General features: G+C 39.7%; 2 protein-coding genes across 2 annotated transcripts in view; one reads left to right on the top strand and one right to left on the bottom strand.

Annotated features, from left to right (window-relative positions):
* The window catches only part of LOC110701675 (translin-like), a 36,599-nt gene extending 24,725 nt beyond the window's left edge, over positions 1–11,874 (top strand). The window contains exons 5-7 of the mRNA XM_021879289.1: positions 9,877–9,902; positions 10,731–10,866; positions 10,988–11,874. Of these exons, the coding sequence (XP_021734981.1) occupies positions 9,877–9,902; positions 10,731–10,866; positions 10,988–11,100 (275 nt within the window). The 3' untranslated portion in view covers positions 11,101–11,874. The remainder of the gene's footprint in view (positions 1–9,876; positions 9,903–10,730; positions 10,867–10,987) is intronic.
* Positions 11,875–24,138: 12,264 nt separating this feature from the next.
* On the bottom strand, positions 24,139–26,003 carry LOC110701642 (translation initiation factor IF-2-like). The gene is made up of 5 exons (XM_021879255.1): positions 25,827–26,003; positions 25,551–25,631; positions 25,459–25,467; positions 24,805–24,858; positions 24,139–24,705 (listed from the first exon to the last, which is right to left on the bottom strand). Exons 1-5 carry the CDS (start codon positions 26,001–26,003, stop codon positions 24,139–24,141), a joined length of 888 nt encoding a protein of 295 aa, XP_021734947.1.
* Positions 26,004–26,698: the final 695 nt, after the last annotated feature.

Below are 26,698 nucleotides of genomic sequence, written 5' to 3'. Positions count from 1 at the left end.
AAGAAACAAAATCTTTTTGTATTTAATTTTTTTTTTTCAATTAAAATGAAATAGACTCAACAACTAAAGCTAAGCACCAATTTCACTCCCCGGCAACGGCGCCATTTTGATAGAGGAATAAACTAGTCGTTAATTGCCTATCCCAAAATCAAACACTATTTATAAAATCCTAAACCAATCTAAAACAAGTATAGGTAAGTATAGGGTCGAACCCAAAGGAGTTAGTTGGTGTTATCTTTAGCCTAAATCAATCTATTTCGGAGATTGAAGTGAGAAAATGGTTGGTGTTATGATAGCAAAATTAGACTAATCAAGCAATTCAATAAGCTAAATGCTAGGGATATTGGTTCCACATGCTAATTCAATAATCGTGCTAATCGACAATTTCTTCGTTTGATTCAAGCAAAGGAGAAACAATAGTAGCAATCAAGAGAATTCAAGAGCTATCTCCTAAAGGCCAAACTAGGGGTCACTATGAATGGCTAATCAAGGAAATTCACAATCAAACTCAATCAATTAAAACAATTCTCAAATTGATGGTCATGTCATTAAGAAATGCAATGCAATCTAGATTAATCTTATAGGTTGATAATTCCTAATCTAATTAATCACATGCAAAACTATGTCAACCAATTTAATTGCAACAATTTAATCAATCAAAGATCATCAACTAGCACAAATTATCAATCAAGCATGCTTCCCCTTCTCCGTAGCAACTAATCTACTCACTAATCATGGTGTAACTCAAGAACAAATCACTAGAATTAGCATTAATCATCATTCTAAATCAAAATCAAGAGAAAGCAATATCAACTACAATATCCAATTCAAATCCAAGCAATACAAGCAATCATAGATGAAACTAAATCAATCATGTAAGAGATGAACTAGAAGAAGAAAATCTTACTAACATTAATGATTGAAAATGAAGAAATCCAAGCACAATTGATCCAATGTTGAAATACAAATCCAATACCAAGAACTTCTCTCTAACTTCTCTCTCTAAAATTAAGCTAATGAAAATTATCTAAAAGTTATCTTCAAAAAGGAATTACAAGTGTATTTATAGGCAAAGAAGAAAAAACGGGATTCCCGCGCCCTCTCCAATAAACCCCGCGCCCGCGGAAAAATGGATACGGAACCCATTAAAAACTCCGCGGGCTTTCCGGGCAACACCCGCGCCCGCGGAAAAAGCACCCGCGCCCGCGGCAAAAGTGCGGTGAATCTCCTGCTCCCAAAGGGTGATCAGGTACGAGCGGGCTCTCCAAACTACCCGCGCCCGCGGCAAGCCCGCGGAGAGTTCCTGGTCGAAATCTGCCAATTTGGTGCATATGAGCCCGCGCCCGCGTCCTTCAGTACCCGCGCCCGCGACAGACTAGCAGGGCTTGATGCTCTCTCCATGCCCTCTTTGAGCCCTCTCCAAGCCGATTATTTCCTCCTTGCTTAGTTAATATAGCCCATCTTGATTCCCTTGCAAAGACAAATCCTAGGTACCTACAAGAACAAACAACGAAAAGGAATAAAAGGAAAAAAGAACCAAATAAAAGGAAAACACGAAGAAAACACGAAAAACACAAGGAAAGAAAGAAAGAAAGGAATTAAAGGAAAATGGACCAAAAATAAGATAAGAAAGCATAAAAAGGAAGATGAAATCATCCTAAAAGACTACCCTATGAGTGCCATAAATGACACCCATCACCAAGTACTTCAGGAAACTCGTAATTCTATAATTTCTAATATCACATATCAGAATTCGATTGAAAATTGCACACATGCATCTAATGAGTATAATGCGTAGCCTTTATGACGAATCCTTCGCAAATGCACAAGGAATGTCATTCATTCGCTAAATCTCATCAGTCTTTGCTTTGCACTGAGTCTTGATAAGCAATGTGCTATGCCACATGGGAGTGAAACCTCTTTTGGAGTTTTCATGCTTAAGCGTAGAGAGAACCTCATCTGTATAAGTTTCTCAATCAAGTTCAATCCTCTTTCAAGACTAATCTCATCTTGATTCCCAAGATGTACTCATTTAACCCTTCAAGGTCTTACATACAATAACAATTCATTAGCCATTACTTGACCTATTAAAGTATGAAAACATCGTATCTTGTAAGAAGTATGTCATCTACATACAAAATCAAGAAGACTACATAGCTCCCACTAAACTTCTTTTATGTACAAGGTTTTTCATTTATAAGACTATCAACCAATTTGATTAACTTAGTAAATCGAAGATTTTACTCCATGATGCTTACTTCAATCCACTAATGGACTTATGAAACTTACATGCATTTCTAGGACTTCCTGGTCCTTCAAAACGTTAATGTGTGTATCACATACACATTCCCTTTCATGAACAATTTCAGGAAAGTGTTTTGAACTCCATCTACCATATCACATAGAGTTGAAATCACTAGAAGAGTCTGAATAGATATAAGCAATATTAGTAACGAAAGATTTCACCATAGTCAATACTATGAATTCGTTGAATCCTTTAGTTACTAATCAATGCTTGGAAAACATTTTTCCTTCCTTGTCTACTCTTTGCATTCAATGATTCTCTCCCAATCCATGCAAATCAACCAAGTGTCTCACACTCAATTTTTCAGACATGGAAACCATTTCAGATTTTCATTGTACTAAGCTGTTTTGTGACTAGTCAAATCTTACATTCAAAAATCAACATTTTAGAATTTCTTAACCATCGAACTTATTTCTTTGGCTTAGATTTACTAGACTTTGTGGGTTAATGCGCAACAAGTGAAAACTTATTTTCATTGAAGAACAATATAAGAAGGGTATACATAGAATGTGGCCCTTGACACATGGTTACGTATCCCATTACATTAATGAGACCACGTGTTGTTTTTGACATGGTGTGAATCATGCTCATTTGTTGGTTCTCTGAAACACCTTCGAGACTTATACTCTCACTTGCCTTTTAGAAATGACATTTTTTTTCAAAAGACACCAATTAGAGCAACAAACAATTTGTCCTCAAAACATTTTGTGGTTGTAGTACCCTTGTACTATGCTTTAGAATTCAACATTGCACTAAACTGTTTAATACAAGTTTCTTATTCTTAAATTTGTAGAAAAACAAAATAAGAACTTCTCTTATTCATATCTTATATGATGTCTTATCTACATTGTGATTTGACGCAGTCCTAATTAGTGTAAAAAGCTCATTTTAAAAGTGTATCCTTAGAACTATTGTTTGGAAGATAGGTTCAGTTCATCATGAATTATGCTATATCTTATATAGTTTTAATTCCTCCATTTGAAAAACATTTTTTTTTTAGTAGAGTAGGTTGTAAACTAATTTTACAATCCTTGGGATGATCATCAAGTTCTTGGCTCAAATGCTCATCACTACGAACACATCGTAAATGCTTTTGAATTCTTGCCAAGTTAACAATTTGACTCAAAAGTAAACTGTTACGATCATATCGCAATGTTTGCCAAGTCTCTTTTATTCTTCTTTTGAACCTTATTGAACTCCTTCAAAATTTTCAGATTCATGCTTCATGTAAGCATGTGTGATCATATTCAAATGAAGTGTCCATGTTCATCTTTAGCCTGTGAACCTTAGGTTTCTTAATTACATCGTTATGTATTCAACCATGGGTTCACGTCACCTTTTCTCCAAAAGATAAACTTTTCAATCATCAAACTACAATAAGATTTGCATACATCAATGGATTCATAATCTTATGATGTTAGAAGTCCATCCCTTCGGAGCTTCCGTATGCAATTCTATTTTATTTTGATTCATCTATATCTAACATATAGAACTCTTAAACCTATTTAGCATTTCAAAACATCCCTTAATTCAACTAAGCACAAAATAACATTTGTTCAATGCTTTGAATCTTCGACATTGAGTGATAACTGCAATGGAATGATGTTTTGATTATAGCAAGAATGTAATAACGATTATTTATGTCAATTCTAAACTATATATTTAAGTGAAATGTAAAGTCATACATGTAAAACAACGTTTGTTTCTCACATTGTAGATTTACTTTTCCCTTATCCAAGTTTCAACTCTTTAGCTCAACCTCATTCTTCAATAAGAGAGTTAATCTTGACATCACATGTCAAATAAGTAGATTTTTTGCTAAATCAATTTCTATAACTACTTGATGTGGAACATTTCCATTCTTTACCTTTCAACTGTACTTTATGGGGTAGTTTTCAATTTCTTGGAGCTAGTCCTCAATTTAAACATTTGCTATTCATAATAGCACTTGACATTTTAGTAGCTTTGTGATTAAGAATTGACAAATTATTTGTCTTTTCTTTATCCTTTGGCTTTTATTGTAGTCCCCATCCTTCTTAACCCTTTCTCATTTGAACCATCTAGAATATTTCTTTCAAGCTCAAAATGATATTATGCTCAACTACTTTAAGCATCTTACATAATTTTGCCAAAACCGTTCAACACAATTCATGTTGGAGTTTAATCTTGTATTTAACACCGCATGCAATAAGTGAAGAATGATGTCACTTAAATTAGTCAACATTTGACAGTATGAAAATCCAAGTCATTCACCATGTTCAATCATATTGATCAAAGAAAAATACTGGGTTCTTCATGTGAGTCACACTCATGATGTCTTTAGAGGTCTTGTACCTCTCCATCGAGTCCAATCACTTGAAACGTTTTCAAAATGAGTCAATGGTGGAGCCATTCAATTATTCAAACTTTTTGAGTTCTTGGAAGCTATCATTAGACATGTGACATCATTAAATAGGTTTTTAACACTCCTTTTAGCCTTTAAAACCCTTTTAGCAAAGCATGGATAATGGTTTATGGATACTCTTTTAGTTTTGAGAACGTTTCTCAATATTTCTTTCAATCGAGGAGATATATATATATATAACACGAAAATTAATCAATATTTGCAAATAAATACAAAATTCAACTATGTTTATCAAAGTAGTTTTTGATTCAAACATCCTTTGAAATCATTTTAGCTACTTTACACTATATTCATTTTGTGTCCCTTTATGAATAACGTGATTCCAAGATCCTATCCCTATGTAGCATTAAGCGGACGGAGGCCCTTCCTTAAGGTTACATTTTCAAGGTAAGTAAACTCCTTTACTAATTACAACTTCTTGTAATTCTTGGTTGGATAGATAACATCACATGTTCAACTATCCCCTTGCTTCAAAATCCAAAACGCTTTTGATGATTTTGTTGAGGCTGACCAAATTAAGTGTGCAAAATTCGCAATTTCACCTTACCTCCCAAGATTAATAATAATACCCTGCGGAGGCATGACCCATTACTATTAATCAAGGGTTTAATAAGTACTTTATATTTGCAAAAGCGAGCCTCAATATTTGTGGGACTTAAGTTTATTATGTTGTTATAAATCAGTGAACTCTAGCGCATTTGATAACAACATTCAATAACCTTATAAACATTTTAAGAATAATAATAAAATGAATAAAATTAAATATGAGCTAGTGTGGCCCCTAATCCTAAGAACTAAGCTTGATTAGGCACCTCCTTGAATTCTTCTTGGATCTCCATCCATCTTCATCGTGGGCCTTCTCATCTTGGGCTCTTCTTTGGATTAATCAAGTATTTAAATAATTAAACTAATTCATAATTAAAATAAATTACAATAATACTTAACGATACGCAGATCGTATTTAAATTACAAAAATACACAACGATACGCACATCATATTTTCTAATTTAAACTTTGGGCCATACTAGTCATTTATAGCAATAATAATATATCATATATAACATACAATTGCCACATAATAAATCACATAGCATACTTTGCCTAAATTAAAATATCAGATATTCTTAATTAAGGCAACGTATATTTCAAAATATCACATATTTTAGGACACGATTAGATAATATCTCCATATTATTCAATCCCATTATTAAAATATCATATATTTAAATTAGGAATGAGATGAAATCAAAGAAATATATAATCTAAGAAAATAAATCACATTTATATTCTAGGATTATCTTAACCAATTTAAAATTCCATCCTAATCATTAGTTAACCATCTAATTATAATTTGATTAAAAAATCAAATTATGGATAATCACATAAACCAAGTCAAATAACCATAATTGGAATTGCTCATTTATCTCCTTAAAAACAGTTTTTTAAACAATTATCCTTAATTAATTTTAAATTCATAATTCAAAATTAATTAATTTTTATTTTTTTATTTTAAAAACTGAAAACAGGGGCTGCCGTGACCGAGCACACTGCGAGCCATGTCACAGCCACCCAGCCGTGGCTGCCACCACTCAGCTAACAATTTCATTTTTTTTTTGAGTTAAATTAATTCTACAACTCTTGCAAAATTAATTTGGTGATCTAATTAAATTAAACATAAACTCCTTTACGCATAATTTCAGAAAATTAATCTAAAATTTCCATTTTAATTAATATGGGGCTTTTGATAAAATTTGATTTCTAATTCATATAAAACTCTTTTACATGAATTAATTAATCACACTAAAAAACCTTTTAAGTATGAGAAATTAAATCAAATAATATGAAATTAACACATTAATTTTCGAAATTAGGGTTCATAACACAACAAAAATCAGAAAATTAATTAATGCATTTAGGGCAAAAAAAATTGGCTAGGGTTAATAAAAAAAAATTTGAGCAATTAAATCTTCATTTAATCAATTCCAATCAATCAAAATCATATTTTAATTGGGTTATTCGATCCATAATTCAATTCCCCCCCTTAATCAAATTAAAATTAACATAAAATACATCAAAATAACCATATTATTGTGACCAATAAATTATATGCAAGGGGCTAACTGATACCACTATAGTGTTTTAGGTACTCTAAGCGGAATTTCATGAATCTCATTCATACGCACCTAAACAGGATCTCATGCATATACAAATAAAAATCACATAATAGTTTAGAATTAACCTTTAATGCGTGAATTCCCAAGCTTTCTTCTACCTTCTTGCGGAGATTAGAACCCCAATTGTTGCTCCTCTAATGTTAGTCCACAAGTGTATATCAAACCTCCACCAATGCTAGTTGGACGAGAGAGATTAATCTCCTCTTCTATGGAGAGTTTCTAATCGGTTGTAGAGAGATAGGAAGGGAAAATTATTACGTTGTTTCTTTTATGAGAGATGAACGTCAATCTATTTTTCCCCAAGCCCTTTATTATATATAATCATATTATCTAATTAGGGCAAGACATATTCCTATCTTACTCCTTATGGCCAGTCATTCACTAAGCCCAACTTTTGGACTCGGTATTCATGTTCGACCTAACACTGTAACGTGTGACCTCATAGGATCCATTTAGTTGGCATTGGTTTAACCCAATGATAAATATTGGTCTCTAGCAAGACGTAAAGACGACTCAACTAAACGAACTTATTATCTCCATAATACGATCCATATTATATTAGTAATTGCACGAGAGTCAATGACACATTTCCTTCAGATGCTACAAGGGATGTTGATTGCAGAGTACTGAATACATTCTTAGTTTATTATTGATAAACATTCTTTTTACAATCAAGTCCTGGTATACTGTTTAATTCATATGATATCTGATATGCTCTATCTGGTGCCAAGTTGCAAATGTCATTCTAGTATATTATGCTATTTAAGATAACTTGTATACTAATCTTGGTTAGATTTTTTTTATTATAAATCTGGGGTCCAATAGCTACTACAACATAGGCTATTAAAATGTGACCAGATATATATTAAGCAAAAAGAGATAACTTAAGAAGTATGTTACTTTTTTTTTTTTTTTTTTTTCCTTTTTTAGCTAGGATTTTGTTGTTTAGTTTTATACTTTGGTCTGCTTAAATTCTCCCATTGTCATATTCCTTATCTCTGTGTTGTGCCTTTTTCTCAGAGCACTTTGCATGTCTCACATTTTGCCTGTGTGTGATAGTTTGAAGCCAAAATATTAACCAACAGAGTACAGTTTGCTTTAGTTAATATTATACGGAGTTGTATTTTATCTCTAATATCTATTCTTAAAAAAGGTTGTGGTGTCTGAGTTAGTCCTGGAGGCTAGAACCAACTTGTTGACACTAGTTCTTTGAAGCTTGGCCCTGAAGGTTGAATTAATGACCCAAAAATAGTCTACAAAAGATAAATATGAGGAAAAGGGTTTTTTTTTTTTTTTTTTGGGGGGGGGGGGGTGGGGGAAGGTAGGGAAGGAGTCCAAGGAAGATGGGGAACTTTATTGTGGTTTTCTGACCTATGTCTGCTGTATTACTTCTCATCATCTGGCCCCTCACTTGCTAAAAGTTCTTGGTTGAACCTTAGCATGGCTCTTGCAGTTGCGAATAATTTTTTCTTAGCCTACAAAGCTTTCAGGTAAGCACAGGTTTTAATGTTAAATCATCAGAAGAATACACCAAACCTACTCCATGTTGATATGGTCTATCTGAGAATCTGACAGCTCTTGAATGTGCCTTTTAATTATATGAGAGCAGTATCTTGCATGATATCTGATCTTCCAACACCTGACAAGAATCCAAACACACTTTCATACCTCATGTGCATAATATATCCTTGTCATTCTTCTTGGTTCCAGATAATAATATTTCTCTGGTATTTACATTGAAATTACTCATAAATAACAAACATTAGCACCCTAATTAAATCCATTGGACCCTGTTCCACCTCCAATCTGATAGACTCCAAACACCCTGTCACACCTCATATGTTTAATTTATCAAAGTCATCCTTCTTGGTTCAAATTAATAATAAAACTCAGGAATTAAGTTGAAATTACTCGTAACATTAACAAACACTAGGACCCTAATCCAATCTATTGGACCTGCTACAATCTTCAACTCTCCATATATCAATATGAAACTAAGAATGCTTTTGCTACACTTTTACTCTCAAAACTACTCTTTGTCTTATCAAAATTTAACAGAGTTTTTTCTAACCCAAGCTCGCAAAGCTGCTGACTCATACATCTCCGGATAAGAGGACTTTTTGAAGGCCCCCCCCCCCCCCCCTCTCTCTTTCGCTCTTAAAATTGCTGTATGGAGTTAGTCTTCCACATCATAACATTTTAAGAATTTGCATATTCCTTCTCACCAGCAGGAATTAAATTTTCTCTCTTTATTCAAACGTTCCTGTATCCCTTATATCTGCCACTACTGTAAGTTTTGTTAGCTTTCATTCAGGGGCATCATCCATTGGACCTACTCGTCTGTGGCCTAAAACCTTTCCCCTCGTCTGACACACTGATAAATCCCTTGTCATGCTCTGCTCTTGTCTCATCTACATATCGTCTTTCAGTAACTTCACTGGCTCTCACTTTGGCCAAGTTATAAAAATACAAGCTGATACTTTTTCAAGGCAAAATATTGGAACAGATGCTCACTGTAAATTAAAAAGTAGCTTGCAAAGGAAATTTCAAAAGTGGGATTGATGCTTTGACCATTTGACAACATGAGATTGGATAGACTTAACTTTAAGCTGTGGGAAAATCCTGAGGGTTCGATATCAGTTTTGCACTTTTCCCTATTCGCTAATAGACTCACAATTTTAGGTATAATCACTTGGGAAGTTTACTCTCTAGAATACTTTTAGAACCCCATTTCCTTTGTGTATTCTGCTTCAACACTGTTACTGGACATGCATTTTTTTGGCTTTTAAACATTCAAATCTTTAAGTACCAGTAAAGGGAATATAATGAAATTTCAAAGAGCTTTTTTCGTTAAAAGAAGTATGTTAAGCTTTTTAAAGTTTTAACTTATGATCAATAGTTTTGTGCTAATAATAACTTGTTATATCTTAAATTAGTTTGACCAACAGCTGGCTCATTATGTTTACTGATGTGATATAAATTTCTTTCTGCAGGAATCTGTTTCATGTCCAACGAACTGGTAATATTTATGCTTCAAATTGTTAATTTGTAATAGACTACTCCTATCGCAAGCAATTATACGAAAACAGATTAATAGAAAGAAGCTTTGAGTGTTGATTGATTGATTAAGAAACTAAGATAGCAATAGCTGTAGGCTATTAATCTCACCAAGCAACTTGAGGCTACTACTCTCCATATAAGTCACTCAATTTCTGGAGGCCTACAACTAAGTTCTACTACCATACTTATAGAATTAAGCTTAGATAATACATGTGGGAGATTAACTAAAATGGCAAAATCATATTTAGACATAGTAGGAGCTTGTTGCTTGCTTTCCTTAGTTGCTTCTTAATTAGTTTTGTCCTCTTGCTCTTTGTTGTTGTTGCTGACTTCTTGACCTTTGTATTTGTTGTTGTTGCTGACTTTCCGACCATTGACCCTTGGCTTGCTTCCTTTGGACCTCCGAGTATATACTTGTATGGGTATGGGTCGGGTTATAGGGTGATCCATCACATAATTCAATATGTTCTTGTTTACATTTGCATGACTGTGCTCGAAAGAAATCAATGTAGTACAATTGCCTGGAACTTGTTTTGTGTCAAGTTTGCTCAATAGGCATTAATGATTTCTGAGGTGCTCTTTACTGTTGGTATATACTTATCAGATAATTTTTATTGATCGTTTCAATGTGACACTGACCTCTACAATTAATGAAGTATAATTTGCTTTAGTCTTGGCTGTTACAATGGTCTGACAAGGTCTGGCTTGTATAGATGGTGCCTACTTCTGTTCTTTGTGTTTGCATTATGTATGATGACGGTGGTCACTGACAGTCTGTTTACTGCAGCCTAGGTATGTGATCAATAGAGTGACTTACGGTGACTATGATTCTCCAAGGAAGGTGTTGAACTTCTTGACTGATCTTCATGCTGCCTTTCGGATGCTAAACCTTCGTAATGACTTCTTACGCAAAAAGTTTGATGGTGTGTACACTTGAATTTTCCGTTTATTTTGTATTCGAGTTTGCTAGTAGAGTTGAAAGTTTGTAATTGTTTGCATCAAGTTTGACATGTCTAAGCATTGTCCTCTTGATTCGCATCACAGGTATGAAGTATGACTTGAAAAGAGTTGAAGAGGTCTTTTATGATGTTAAGATTCGAGGCTTGATAGATAATGAGGACTCAAAAGGAGATCAAGGAAGCAAGGAACAACCTTGAGTTGAGGATTTCTGGGGTTGGCTTTTGGTCACTATCCTTGCCTATGCATGTTGTAGGTGTTCAATGCTGCTTGCCGCAGGACGGTGAAAATATAGAAATGAATATGTTGATGTGCTTAATGGTAGAGATGTAGTGATGTATGCTAATCTAGTAATTAATGAAGTATGGAAAGATCTGAGATGCTATCAGTTAGCATGCAACGGATAACATTTTCAGTGGCATGTGCACTGTGCACATGTACCTTATAAAAGAGGAATAGGGAGCCTCCAGGACTTTGCACTAATTTTGTAATTTGCGAGTCATTAGACATGTTTTAGCCTTCAGTTCACCCATTTCCCTCTTTGCTGGCTTCTGATTTACGCCTAGAGTAGCACCTCGGGAAGTCAGGAATGGTACGTAAAGACACCTACAGGGCAGTTTCAGGAATGGTACGTAAAGACACTTGCTCAATCGTAAATGACTACTGCTTATTAAGGAGGCAATTGTGATTAGAACAAAACGATTAAGGAGGCAGTAATTGTCGATGATAATTGAAAGTTGATAGAGCATGCCCAAATGCCATGACTTGCAACTGGTACGCTTAGAGTCTGTTCTCATAGACTGAATTCAGCTCAGCTGAAGTGGACTAAAATGAATATTTTATAAGAGAGGGAAATTAGGAGCTGAATTGAACTGAACTGAAAATAAACGTATGAGAATAGACTCTTAGTCTTTGTGCGTGTGTAATTGAAATGCAAGAAAAAGAGAGGCAACCTACTCGAATGGATTTTTATACTTTCTCCGTTTCTTTTTAGTTGCTATACTTTATTTTTGACATTTCTTTCTCTTTATCCTTCTCCTATTCACATGAGTTCCGCTTATTTTTCTTTCCATCTCTCTCTTAAAAAATTGTCTAGGAGATCGTGAAATCAAAAGTGTAGTTTATAAAAAGTACATGTTTCCATTAAGCTACAATGTGAAGGCCTAAAGTTCTAGGAAGGTTGAGTATCATGCTTAGATGTTCTAGATTTATAGATTATTTACCAAAAATTGCTAAATGTGTCTATTATGGAGTCGTTAAAATGAAATTGCAGGACTATGAAGTTCCCTCATCCCCTATTAGCTTCAAATCCTTCAGAGTACTACTAGGATTTTGATGTAGTAGAGGTGTACGGATAACTAAGATAAGGATGTGTTATTTAAGGGGAAAAAAAAATAGAGAGAGAAGATTACGTGTTATTCGGTTATTTTTATCCTCGGTATTTTTGTAAATGACAAACAAATATGACAAAAATTGAAATTAAAACACATCTACACTTAAAGTGCATAGACAAATCCCAATTGAGCCTTGTTATGTGCCTTCTAACTTGATCTCTATCAACATCGTGAATATTACACACTTTGAAGCAATTACTTACCAGTTACCACTCAAATTGTCTGTAGTGTTCAGCATAGGTCATGTCTCAATGACCTTCCAGTTGTAGCAAACTGACTAATGCGTAATACTTCTATTGGGGATAGATGGCCTACCAAAAGCCCACTGTAGGCACCGAAAGCATGTCAGGCTTACGCATGGGTCACCGAAGTCACTGAGCTATAGTCGTAACCTCTAAGAGACCTTGTTTGGTGCCCTAAGTTCCTTCGACCATGCACTAACCCAACCTTGCCTTGTTTCCCAATTTAATCTAAACCACATTGAGAGTAGAAAATGATTTGCCTTCCCAAACTAAGCTTAGCTTAGAGCCACAAAGTTAATGTAGGGTTTTCGGTACTCTTAGCGGAATTTCATGAATCTCATTCATACGCACCTAAACAGGATCTCATGCATATACAAATAAAGGATCACATAATAGTTTAGAATTAACCTTTGGTGCGTGAATTCCCAAGCTTTCTTCTAAGTTCTTGCGGAGATTAGAGCTCCAGTTGTTGCTCCTCTAATATTGGTCCACAAGTATAGATCGAACCTCCACCAATGCTAGTTGGACGGGAGAGATTAATCTCCTCTTCTATGGAGAACTTCTAACCGGTTGTAGAGAGAGAGAGGAAGGGAAAAATATTACGTTGTTTCTTTTTGAGAGATGAACGTCTGTTCTATTTTTCCCCAAGCCCTTTATTATATATAATCATATTATCTAATTAGGGCAAGACTTATTCCTATCTTACTCCTTATGGCCAGTCATTCAATAAGCCCAACTTTTGGACTCGGTAATCATGTTCGACCTAGCACTGTAATGTGTGACCTCATAGTATCCATTTAGTTGACATTGATTTAACCCAATGATCAATATTGGTCTCTAGCAAGACGTAAAGACGACCCAACTAAACGAATTTATTATCTCCATAATGCGATCCATATTATATTAGTAATTGCACGAGAGTTGAGGACACATTTCCTTCAATTTCCCACTTGTCTGAGACAAGCGTGCAATCTTCAAATTCCTTAAGTCTCTCAGTGTCCAATTTGATAGTATGATTACATCTCTATGTCATCCATACTAGCGTTCAAATTATTTCTTGAAATCCGAGTTCGAATTGCTAAAAAAATGATTATCTAGTAATCCATTTGAGCACGGCCATACATTTCCAATCCTTACTCTTCAAGAGGCCAAGACACCCATCCTATCTAACATAGGAGGACCTATTCAATCTTGTGGCAACCAAAACTCCCACTCAACTTTTAGCGCAACCTGAGTGTCGCTTTTATAGTCCCCTTTTACGGCATGACGTTTATCAACATCAAGGTTACACTAATCATTGAATTGAGTAGTGTTCCACTCATGTCTAAGGAATCCACTAATATAATTTGCGAAGTTTTTCAAAACTTCTAAGTAGGTCAGTTCAATCTGTATCAACCATACATATCCATATAATTGACTGAACATCTCTATGTTCCCATAGCCCATGAAACTGCACTATTAATCAATATTATATGTTAATCCTCTTCAATAAGTCGTTTATGTCCAGTTTAACGACTTGGATTAGGAACTTAAATATTCCATGAATTTAGTTCACTGATGGGGTTTCATTCATCAAATCACGCATTTGACAAACCCATTGAAATTCATAAAATATTTTGGACATTTATTTAATACTAAACCATGATTAAATAAGTATGAAACTTTGTTTCACATTGATAAACATAGGGAGAACACAATTGATAGTTTTGCAACTGTGTATAATACACAATCAAAGCTATCTAATATGTTCAATTTCTATTGAAACTAATACGACTTTCATATTTAGGCTTCTGAAATAGTTTAGTTAATAGATTTTGAGACATTCTCATCCATATGAACTTTGCGACCTTTTCTTTTATGATAGTTTATCTCCATATACTTAGACGTTGCCTTTTGTTCTTCTCCAAGTACTTTAGGAAACTCTTAATTTTATAATTTCCAATATCACATATCAGAATTCAATTTGAAAATTGCATACATGCATCTAATGAGTATAATGCGTAGCCTTTATGACGAATCCTTTGCAATTGCACAAGGAATGTCACTCATTCGCTAAATCTCATCAGTCTTTGCTTTGCACTGAGTCTTGATAAGCAATGTGCTATGCCACATGGGAGTGAAACCTCCTTTGGAGTTTTCATGCTTGAACGTAGAGAGAACCTCATCTATATAAGTTTCTCAATCAAGTTCAATCCTCTTCCAAGACCAATCTCAATAAATCTTAATTTCCAAGATGTACTCATTTAAACCTTCAAGGTCTTTCAGACAATAACAATTCATTAGCCATTACTTGACCTATTCAAGTATGGAAACGTCGTATCTTCTAAGAAGTATGTCATCTACATACAAAACCATGAAGACTACATAGCTCCCACTAAACTTCTTTTATGTACAAGCTTCTTCATTTATAAGACTATCAACCAATTTGATTAACTTATTAAATCGAAGATTTTTCTCCATGATGCTTATTTCAATCCACTAATGGACTTATGAAACTTACATGCATTTCTAGGACTTCCTGGTTCTTCAAAACGTTAATGTGTGTATCACATACACATTCCCTTTCATGAAAAATTTCAGGAAAGTGTTTTGAACTCCATCAACCATATCACATAGAGTTGAAATCACTATAAGAGTCTGAATAGATATAAGCAATATTAGCAACGAAAGATTTCACCATAGTCAATACTATGAATTCGTTAAATCCTTTAGTGACTAATCAATGCTTGGAAAAGATTTTTCCTTCCTTGTCTACTCTTTGCATTCAATGGTTCTCTTCCAATTCATGCAAATCATCAAGTGTCTCACTCTCAATTTTTCAGACATGGAAACCATTTCAGATTTTCATTGTACTAAACTATTTTGTGACTCGTCAAATCTTACATTCAAAAATCAATATTTTAGAATTCCTTAACCATCAAACTTATTTATCTGGCTTAGACTTACTAGACTTTGTGGGTTTATGCGCAACAAGTGAAAACTTATTTTCAATGAAGAACAACATAAGAAGGGTATACATTGAATGTGGCCCTTGACACATGGTTACGTATCCCATTTCATTAATGAGACCACGTGTTGTTGTTTTTAATATGGTGTGAATCATGCTTATTTGTTAGTTCTCTCGAACACCTTCGAGACTTATACTCCCACTTGCCTTATCTCGAACACCTTCGAGACTTATACTCCCACTTGCCTTATGAAAAAGGGCCAATTAGCATAGGGTATGTTTCTCTTCTCGACCTTTTCGAGAATTACTCCCACTAGCCTTTAGAAATGACACCTTTTTTCAAAAAGGCACCAACTTAGAGCAACAAACAATTTGTCCTCAAAACATTTCGTGGTTTTAGTACCCTTTTACTATGCTTTAGAATTCAACATTGCATTAAACAATTTAATACAAGTTTCTTATTCTTAAATTTGTAGAAAAACAAAATAAGAACTTATCTTATCCATATCTTATATGATGTCTTATCTACATTGTGATTTGACGCAGTCCTAATTAGCGTAAAAATCTCATTTTAAAAGTGTATCCTTAGAACTATTGTTTGGAAGATAGGTATAGTTCATCATGAATTATGCTATATCTTATATAGTTTAATTCCTCCATTTGAAAACATTTTCTTTTTGTGGAGTAGGTTGTAAACTAATTTTACAATCCTTGGGATGATCATCAAGTTCTTGGCTCAAATGCTCATCACTACGAACACATCGTAAATGCTTTTGAATTCTTGCCAAGTTAACAATTTGACTCAAAAGTAAACTGTTACAATCATATCGCAATGTTTGCCAAGTCTCTTTTATTCTTCTTTTGAACCTTATTGAACTCCTTCAAAATTTTCAGATTCATGCTTCATGTAAGCATGTGTGATCATATTCAAAAGAAGTTTCCATGTTCATCTCTAGCTTGTGAACCTTAGGTTTCTTAATTACATCGTTATGTATTCAACCTTGGGTTCACGTCACCTTTTCTCCAAAAGATAAACTTTTCAATCATCAAACTACAATAAGATTTGCATGCATCAGTGGATTCATAATCTTATGATGTTAGAAGTTCATCCCTTCGGAGCTTCTGTATGCAATTTTTTAAGGGTAATTTTACCCCGCCATGTGGTCCAATCAGAGAATGACACGTGTCAGCCTCAGGATGTCCCAAAGTGGACCAATCCTTTCTTGACACGTGTCACTCCAGAAATTAAGGGAAAAAGGCGGCCTTCAGGCCAAATCCCGAGAAAGCCGCAAAACGGCGCAACCCTCCAATGATAGGGTTCAGTGACCTAATCAGGGGCACAAATCCCAAAGACCCTATAAATAGGGAGATGTCCCTCTTACATCAGAGAAAGACCTGAACTTGGAATCCGAGCAGATACCCACCTAAATTTCCGCACTTATTCTCTCTCTTCAAGTTTCTAGCTTGTGTGTGGAGGCGGAGCACCACCCAACCGGTGTCTCCGTTTGTTTTGCAGGTACAGCTCACACCGGATCAGTCTTCGTGTTGTAACTCTCCCAAGGGACAAAAACACCCAAAACATTTGGCGCCGTCTGTGGGGAGAGTACCTCGAAGATGGTTCAAGAGTCTGTACCACCCCCTAACCATCTGGGCGAAGACCCAGAAGTCTTTACAGACCATGAGGATGAAGATCCTCAAGTCGAAACCTTTACAGCCGAAGACGGCTCTCTCAGAATCAAGCGCATCCGGCCCAGAGAGACTCTGGAGCGGGGTGCCTCCTAGGCGGGTGCAAGTAGACCCCCTGGGCAGCCGGAAGGGGAAACCCATACGACAGCTGGATTAGCGCCTGTCACCCAAGACGAGCTCATGAGATTCATGACAAGTTTCAAGGGTGAAATTAAAGAGCTGATCACCCAGAGCCGGGCTGGCACAAGTAGAGGTGAGTCGGCCAAGAAGACTCCTCTAGAAAAGGGGAAGTCAGTCAAAGACCGACAGCTCACTCCTCATCCAAAGGAGAAGGCAGCCGGGACCATTGATTGGTCCAAAATTCTTCTTCCTAAGGGGAATACCAATAACCCCCACCGGACTTAAGAGCCGGTGAGAAGTAAGAAATCATCTCTTGATGCCCGGGAGATTATCAACCGGAAGAGAAATCAGCAGCTGTCTAAGTCGGCTTCCACGTCGAACTTTCTTGACAGCTTTAACAATACCTCTACAGGGAATGCATCTTCCTTGCATGAGAGTCAGACAGGCGGTAATACCGTCCACTCTGGCCCTCAGATGATTGGAGTTGCACCGTATATACCTACTCAGGTCTAAGGCCAGTATCCCCCTCATTTCATGGAGTCGGCCCTCTTTGGAGGTCAGGCGGCATACCAAAATGTCCAACCACTGGACAGGCAGCTTCGTCTGCTTCGCCTGGGTGAACAACCTTCTGCGTTCACCCGGGAGATAACCGAGGCGGCACAGCCGTCCAAGGTTAAGGATGTGATGGTTGGTACCTATGATGGTACCACCAATCCGGAAGACCATCTCATGGCTTATACCAACCTCATGTATCTGCAGGGGTTGGATGATGCCACTTGGTGGCGTTGCTTCCCGACTACATTGAAGGGCATCACCCAACAATGGTTTGGTAACCTGCCAGCCGGGTGCATTGACAGCTTTAGGAAGCTTGCCTTCCTATTTGCTTCCAACTTCTCAATGAACATCCCTGCTAAGAAAACAAGCTTGGACTTGAGCACCATTAAGGAGGGGGAGAGAGAAGGGCTGCGCTCCTACGTCAGGCGGTTCAATCTGATTAGAATTCAGATTCAAGGACTGTCTGATGAGGTAGCTTTTACAGACTTTTTCAAAGGTCTAAGAGAGGGTCAACTTTAAAGTTCGACCTAGTCAGAAAAGGGGCTTTCACCTTAAAGGCAGCCCTGAGGGACACGGAAAGCTACATTCAAGCTACCGACCTCTGCTCGCCTGGTAGCCAGTCGGACTCAAAGAGGTCCGACAAGCAGAAAGACAGCCGGCCTGCCCAACCGGCCAAGAAGAAAGAAGATAGTAAGAAGAGAAAAGAAATCTGGGCGGTTAGTGATTCTGACCAGCCGACCCAGAAAAAGAAGAAAGAGTTTAAACCGTACGTCCCCAAGTACGAGTTTAACAAGGACTGCATTCCATCCTCATGGAAATTAAGGACCGGCTGTCCCTAGAGAAGCCGAATCCAATGAAAAGTTCCATTCAATCAAGGAACAAAAATAAATTTTGCTAATACCATGAGGAAGTTGGCCATGACACCAACGACTGCTTCAGCCTTCAACGGGCGTTGGACCGTCTGGCTGACAAGGGAATGCTGAAGTCCTACATTTCCAAGTCCTTAGGCGGGGCAAAGAAAAAGAATAAGGGTCAGTCCTCCAAGACTACCCCCTAGCCTGCTAGTAGCTCGGATACCGATAAGGAGCCGGTCTACACAATAGCAGGAGGGTTCTCCTGTGGTGGCTCTACCATCCGGGGCACCAAGAGCCATCTTCGAAAGATGGACAAGGATGATGATGAGCAGGCGTTTGCAAGCCCTCCTTCCCAGACGTCTTGATCACTGAGAAGGACAGGGGCAGCGTCCGCCATCCGCATGATGACCTGGTCGTCATTGAATGTAAGGTTGCCAACCAGCTGGTTGGACGGATCCTTATTGACAGCGGCAGCTCATCAGACATCATCAGCCTCCGGTGCCTGCAAAAGCTGAAATACAATGTCAGCAGCATGCATCCGGTCACCCACCCCTTGGTTGGTTTTAGGGGTGGGATGGTCTACCTAGCCGGAAGAATTGACTTACTCATCCGGCTGGGAGAGAAAGGCTAGGGACGACATATTGTCGTCAGATTCTTGGTCGTTGAGGAGTTAACCGCCTACAACATTATCCTTGGCCGGCCGACCCTCAACGTAGCCAAGGCAGTAATCATCCCGTCTCTCATGCTCATCAAGTATGAGAGGGATGACGGCACTGTTGGTTGCCTAAATGGGGATCAAAAGACGGCTCGAGAGTGCTATCTCTCAGCCGTCAGAGATACTGTGGCCCCAGGCGGCCAGGAACCAATAGACCTTGACAATGTCAAGGATGCCAACCTAGCGCCTGCCCCACCAGCAGTCGGGAAGAAAAGAAAGGCACCTCTGCTGGTGGAGGTAAAGAAAGAGAAAAAATAGCAATCACTGATCGGTGAACGGTCAGATGAGCTCCGTCCCCAACCGGCTGGTGAACATATTGATATACCTCTGGACGACAACCGTCCGGAGCATACTGTGAAGGTTGGGACGGTTGCTTTTGCAGAGTTGGGTGCAAACTTGCACCTTCTGCTGAAAGAATTCAAAGACATTTTTGCCTTTGAAGTGGAAGAGATGCCAGGCGTCAACCCGGATCTTGCTGTCCACAAGCTCGCCGTGGACCCTAAAAAGAAGCCCATCCGGAAAAAGAAAAGAAACCACGGTGAGGAAAGAAGTCAGGCGACAGCTGCCGAAGTAAAAAAGCTGCTAGGCGCCAGGTTCATTCGGCCTTGTAACTTCCCCAACTGGGTGACCAATGTGGTTCTTGTTAAGAAACCAAATGGGATCTGGCGCATGTGTGTTGATTACACAGACCTCAACAAGGCGTGTCCAAAGGACAAATACCCGCTTCCAAAGATCGAAAGTCTGGTCGATTCTACAGCCGGTCACGCCTTGATGAGCTTTATGAATGCCTACTCCGGCTTCCATCAGATACCCCTGTGGAAAAAGGATCAGGAGAAGACGACCTTCGTCACTGATCAGGGGTTATTCTGTTACACTGTGATGCCGTTTGGCTTGAAAAATGCGCCTACCACTTTCCAACGGATGATTAATACGGTCTTCATTAATCAAATTGGGAGGAATGTGGAGGCGTACATCGATGACATGATAGTCAAATCAAGCTACAGACGGATCACCTTGCTGATCTCCGAGAAACATTCACCACCCTCAGGCGGCATAAGGTCATGTTAAATCCAAAGAAATGCGTCTTTGGTGTTGAGTCTGGGAAGTTTCTCAGATTCCTGATTGATCAAAGGGGGATAGAGGCTAACCCTGAAAAGATACAGGCGGTGATATACATGAAGTCACCCCGTTCTGTCAAGGAAGTGCAGAGACTCACCGGTTGTCTGGCCGCCTTAGGGAGGTTCCTCAGCCGGTCAGGCGACAATTGCCTCTACTTCTTCCAAGCAATCAGGAAGAAGTCCAGATTTGAATGGGGGGATGATGCTGAGGCGGCATTCCAGAGGTTGAAAGAGCATCTACACTCTCTACCTAGGTTGGTCAGTCCCTTGCCTAGGGAGACGTTGTACATGTATTTAGCCGTCTCAAATCATGCCCTCAGTGCCGTTCTCCTTGCTGAGCGAGACGGCGTGCAGCTCCCGGTTTACTTCATTAGCCATGTTCTTAAAAATGCTGAACTCCGGTACCCCATGGTTGAAAAATTTGGCCTTGCTTTGTATATGGCTTTCAAAAAACTAAAGCCTTACTTTTTGGCACATCCGGTGGTAATTTACACCGACCAGCCACTCAAGCGGCCAATGTCTACCTTGGACTCATCCGGGAGAATGTTGAAATGGGCTATTGAAATGCAAAGCCTTGAAATCACTTACGAATCAAGAAAGGCAATGAAAGGTCAGGCGTTTGCCGACTTCATTGTTGAAATGACCCGTTCGGTGGCTCCGGATAATCTTGAACAGGTTTGGAAAGTGTATGTAGACGGGAGCTCTATAAAGAACGGCTGTGGTGCAGGCGTAATTTACGAGTCTCCTGAAGGGGACAGATTTGAGTATGCACTACGCTTCAAGTTTCAGGCCTCTAACAATGAGGCGGAATATGAAGCCCTACTAGCCGGCATTCGCATGTGTAAGGCGGCAGGGGCCATAAAAATTGACGCCTACTTTGATTCCCAATTGGTTGTTAGCCAGTATGAGGGAAGCTATGAGGCTACTCATCCGGCTATGATCAAATATCTTCAGGCAGTCAAAGAAGAGGCCAGGGCACTTGAGCAATTCCGGCTGAATCAAGTGCCTAGGTCAGAAAACAACTAGGCGAATGCATTGTCAAAACTGGCGTCTTCCGCCTGCCATGATACGCCTCGGTCAGTCTTCTGGGAGGTTCTTAAAAAGAGAAGCATCTATGAAGATCCCATTGGAATTCTGGACCGAAGCTCTACCTGGATCGATGGTATCCAGGCCTATCTTTCAGACGGCACACTTCCTGATTCGCCACAGGAGGCAGCCGTCCTGAAAAAGCGAGATGCAAGCTTCGAGCTGAAAAATGGAAAACTCTTCAAGGAGGGGTTTCCGAAGCCTTTGTTGAAGTTCTTGAAAAGGGGAAATAAGTTCTTGAAGACTTGCATTCGGGATTCTGCGCCTCCCATATAGGCGGCAAGTCCCTAGCCGTTAGAGCCAGACGACATTATTTTTGGCCCACTCTTGAGGCAGACGCCAAGGAGCTGGTAAAGAAATGTGACAAGTGCCAAAAATTCGGCAAACTCATTCACCGTCCGGCTACTGACCTGACGGCCATCCACAGCCCAATCCTTTTTTGCAAAATGGGGCATGGACATTCTAGGTCCTTACACGCCTGCTCCAGGTGGAAAGCGCTACATCTTAGTGGCTGTGGATTATTTCACCAAGTGGGTGGAAGCTGAGGCGGTTAAAAACATCAAAACCTCAGACGTGATTTCCTTCATCTGGAAAAACATTATCACCCGGTATGGGGTACCTATGTCTATGGTGTTTGATAATGGTCCTCAGTTTAAGACGCCTCAGCTAAAAACTTGGTTGGGAGATCAGGGGTTCTCAAGCTATTTTGCATCTGTTGGCCGGCCCCAAGCAAACGGCCAAGTTGAAGCCTTCAATAAACTCATCTCAGACGGCATTAAGAAGAAAATAGAAAGAGTCGGTGGCTTATGGGCAGAAGAGTTGATCCATGTCCTATGGCCCATCCGGACAACAACGAAGGGGGCAACCGGTGAAACCCCATTTCTCATGGTTTATGGTGCTGAAGCCGTCTTTCCCATTGAACATTACGAGCCGACTCTCAGAGTCATGCTATATGATGAAGAGGACAAATGGGAAGCAATGCGCCTGACATTGGATTCACTCCCAGAACGCAGGGGCAATGCCGCCTTGCGTCATGAGATTTACCGTCTGAGAATGACTAGAGCCTACAACAAAAAAGTACACAAGCGTCCCTTGAAAGTTGACGACTTAGTGTTATGAAAAATGGAGGCAGCCGGTAGGGCCATTGAGCTGGGGAAGCTAACTCCAAATTGGGAAGGCCCCTACTGGATCTATAAAGAAGTAAGGGACGGCACCTACCGCTTGGACACTCCAGATGGCAGGCGCCAGCCTAGAACTTGGAATGTAGACAATCTGAAAAAGTACTACTTCTGAGAATGTAAATTTTTTTGTAAATAGTGAGTCAATTAATGAAGATTCAGACTTTGTTTGCAAAATTGATTTGTTTTTTTTTTTATTATCCATCTGGGTAATACCCAGACGGATTCTTCATTTACCTAACTAAGTTCGATACTTAGTAAAGGTTACATTTGTTTGACCGCCTAGGTAATACTCAGATGGATCCATTGTTTATTTAAGTTTGATACTTAGTATGATTTAATAATTGCCTGTTCGTCTGGGTAATACCTAGACAGGCTCGTTTTTTTAAACAACCAAGTTCGACACTTGGTGTAAATCGGCCAATGCTCCGATTAAAAACTAAGTACAAAAACGATTAGTGGCTATACAACCGGTCCTAAACAAGACCAAAGGCTGAAATGGCCGGATGGTTGCTCATTTAATAAAATCGCCTGCCCCAGCATGGACAAAGGCGTCCGGCGACACCCCTCCGGGTGCAATCGTCGCAAAGAACAGACTATTTGTCGGTTCTACGTACCCATGCAGACGACAAAAATTGAACGACCGAATTGGTCTACTCATAGCCGTCTGACCAGAATGATTTGTGATGAACGATCGTTACCAAATACCGGATGCCCTGGGCCATCAATCGATCTCCGGCTGAAGTTCTCACTTAGGTTATTTATTCCAAAATTGCACTCTCTATCCCAATTAGGGCAAAAGAGTTGTTCAATGGCTATGAAATCTCTACCAAGACGGACAAAACGCCGTCTGGGTAGTAATTGGAACGCCTGTTGGTGAACGAATGTGCACTTGGTTTGGGGCAATCACTATTGTGATTGACTTGCAAAACGTATCATGCTCTTTGCAGCATCAGTCGTTTCCATGTCAATCAACTAACTCCACTTGAAACCAATCACACAACCGTCCAGGGGCAAGGACAGCCGGACTATTGATTAGTTAGGCAAAAAATCGCCGCATGCTTTTGATAAGTTAGGAAAAAATGAAAAATTAAAATTTGCAAGAATTAAAATTCAGACGCAAAATGATCAAAACCGACTCAGTCGGTGCATTTCATAAAAGTCCACCCAACCAAACGGTTGTAGTAGATTAAATGTTAATCGGACCTCGTCCGGGAGAAAGAGAAATTGTCAATACAAATATACTCGGCACGCAGGCCGGAAAAAACAAGTTTTGGCATACTGCCGCTGAATAAATAAAAGAAAAGATAAAAAACAGAGATTGGCATATTGCCGCTGAAAGGTCACTTCTTGCCTGCAGACGGTGCCTCCTGGTCCTCCTCCTCGTCATCTAAGGGTATATCTTGTGCTTCACCCGGACTAGGTAGCTGAGGCGCGGAAGGCTCGTTGTTGGAGTTGACCCAGGCTTCAAAAGAGTCAGGCTCTGGCTCGCCTCTATCCCTTAAGTACACCACGTACTCGGCATAGCTGTGAGCCAGTGCCCAGACGCTGTAATCCGCGTTTGGGTACAAGGCAGCCCAGGCGATCTTCAAACAGGCGTCATTGTCAGCGTCACTCTCAGCAACAAGGCGGTTCTGCTCCGCCTCCAGGGTTACTGCAAAGTTCTTCTGAGCTTGAGCAGCCTCCTTCTCTAGCTTCTCAACCTTGGTCTTCAGGTTGGTGTTCTCTTCAGAAACACCCTGAAGTGTGCCAAAGTCCGTCTGGGCCTTCTTGTGCGCCTCATCAGCTTTTTTCCGGGCCTCCTCTGCCTTCTTCCGGGCCTCCTCTGCCTTCTTCTGGGCCGTCTCAGCATCACTCTCCCGCTGTTTGGCCGTCTCTAGATCCGCCTCCAGCTGCTGGATTCTAGACGCCTATGTCATTATGATTGCTTTAGTTTCAAGTTCATTTACGATAGTTGAGTGTAAAGCAATATTATCAGCTTCTATGGCGGACTTCTTGGCCCTTTTTACCTCTTCCCGTTTGCGGGAATAAGGGCGTTTGAGTCCGTCCACTCGCAGCATAGCCTGCAAAAAAGCAAGCAGTATGAGTATTGCAGGCGGGATAAAACGCTTGGAAAGAATAAAAATTCACAAGCTTCTTACCTTAGCCAGAAGGGATAGAATGCGTTCCAGATTGAACGTCTCTATCCCAGGGATATTTTCCTTATCCCTCTTCCGGACGGCGTCAAGCATGGCCTTGGCATGCTTCTGGACGTCTGGCCAGCGGGGAGATTGATCTGCACCACAATCAATACGTGATGAGTGCGAAACTAAGGCAGCACCTATTCGTTGCCGATCGTCTGAAGATGACGTCTGTTGAGAGTGGGATTTCACCCGCAAAGGCCACCCCAGCTCAAGCGGGGATTCAAAAGGGTTCTTACCTTCAGAGCCAGCCAAGCGGGAACCGCTTGCAGGCGTGGTGAACCCCCCGGTCGCTGTTACGGGGTTAACGAGGTCAAGACCCAGGCTGCCGCCTACCCTCTTGATCTGCCCCGCTATCTGTAATTGTTGATTCCTGGCTGAGGCGCCAGGAGTTGAGGCGGAGGTGGATTTTTTGATTTTGTTGAGAACGGAGGGGGTCTCCTCCCTAGCCCGTTTGAGTTGTTTCTCAAACGTTTTTCTAACCTCTCCTCCCTGCGGAAATAACCAACTTAAAGTTAGCATCCGTGAAAAATAATTTTTAAGGTTGATTTACGAAAGGGTCAGGCATTTATTACCTTGGCTTTGACCTCAGCCGCAGCTTTCTCCGCAAGCTCCTTGCGGATGACTGTAGAGGACCGCTTGGGAGTCTTCTCTGTCTGCAACATTTTTAATGCTTCTTCTGCAAAAAGAAAGAAATTGGACAATATTATAAATCAATTGTGATACAAAAACACTACAGACAAATATAAACTCAGGCGCATACGTTTGGTAAACATGTGTCCTAGCCCGCAGGCGGCTAGGAAACACTCGTCCCTGAACCAGGCGCTCTTGGGGATCCAGTTCTTAGGGACCTTTATTGTTTCTCCGGTTGACAAGGTTGCGTCTGTGAGGCCGAAAAGGTCTTCCTCAATGATCTTGTCAAAATCTTCCTCTGGGATCCAGGGAAGAGCACACTTCTGGCCCATCAAGTCGGGCTTCTTATTGTACAGACGGAATTCATAATTCTCCTGTCTGCTTGGAGCTGACATCAGGTAGAACCTGTATTTTTAGCCGTCGAATTTAGAGACCTTGTCCAAGGTCATCATGTATTGGGGATGCGTGGTTAGAGTATACCACACCCTCCAGTCGCATGGGCTTCTGCTAAGATAATGCATACTAGCAAAAGCCTCCCAGCCGGGGTTAAGCCCCTGGAATTCGCAGGCGGCAACATACCACAGAATGTTTGACCAAGAGTTGGGGGTAAGCTGCAAGACTCCGAGGCCGTAGCCTCTCAAAATTGCCTTCACCGCCTGGTGAAGGGGGAAGCGAAGACCAACCTTGAGCGCCGCCTCATAACAGCCGAAATAGCTTTTGGCGTTCTCTTGATCGTCCTCCCAGGCGATGGTGCCATTCTCAGGCGGCACCCGGATCCTATACCCGTCTCCTAACGGGTTCATTTGAGTAAAATTCTTCAAGTTTTCCTCCATTTGGATCTGGTCCTTGGAGGAGACGTGAATGTTGAAGGGATCGTCCTTCTCGTTCCATTTTTTCCTTTCTTCCTCCTCACTATCCTGAAGCGGGGGTACATTGTCACTGCTCTCAGAGGTAGAGGCGGAGCTGTCATTCTCCGTCTCCTCCTCATTTTGGGTCAAGGGGACAGAGACGGCCTCATCGCCGCCTTGGTCACATTCCTCCAAAAAGGAGTCAGCGGGAGTTGAGGGGGCGCGCAGAGGGGATCTCTCCA

This window comes from Chenopodium quinoa, unplaced genomic scaffold (genome assembly GCF_001683475.1).
Source record: "Chenopodium quinoa cultivar QQ74 unplaced genomic scaffold, ASM168347v1, whole genome shotgun sequence".
NCBI classification, from domain to species: Eukaryota; Viridiplantae; Streptophyta; class Magnoliopsida; order Caryophyllales; family Amaranthaceae; genus Chenopodium; species Chenopodium quinoa.
The sequence above is the reverse complement of the archived record's forward strand: the minus strand, read 5'-3'. Positions and strand labels throughout refer to the sequence as shown.

Coding starts and splice junctions, on each gene's coding strand:
- LOC110701642 (XM_021879255.1), bottom strand. CDS start 26,003: ATGTCAGCTCCAAGCAGACAGGAGAATTATGAATTCCGTCTGTACAAT. Junction 25,632..25,826: donor CAACCGGAGAAACAATAAAG/GTCCCTAAGAAC, acceptor AAAATGTTGCAG/ACAGAGAAGACTCCCAAGCG. Junction 24,706..24,804: donor ATTCCCGCAAACGGGAAGAG/GTAAAAAGGGCC, acceptor ATAATGACATAG/GCGTCTAGAATCCAGCAGCT.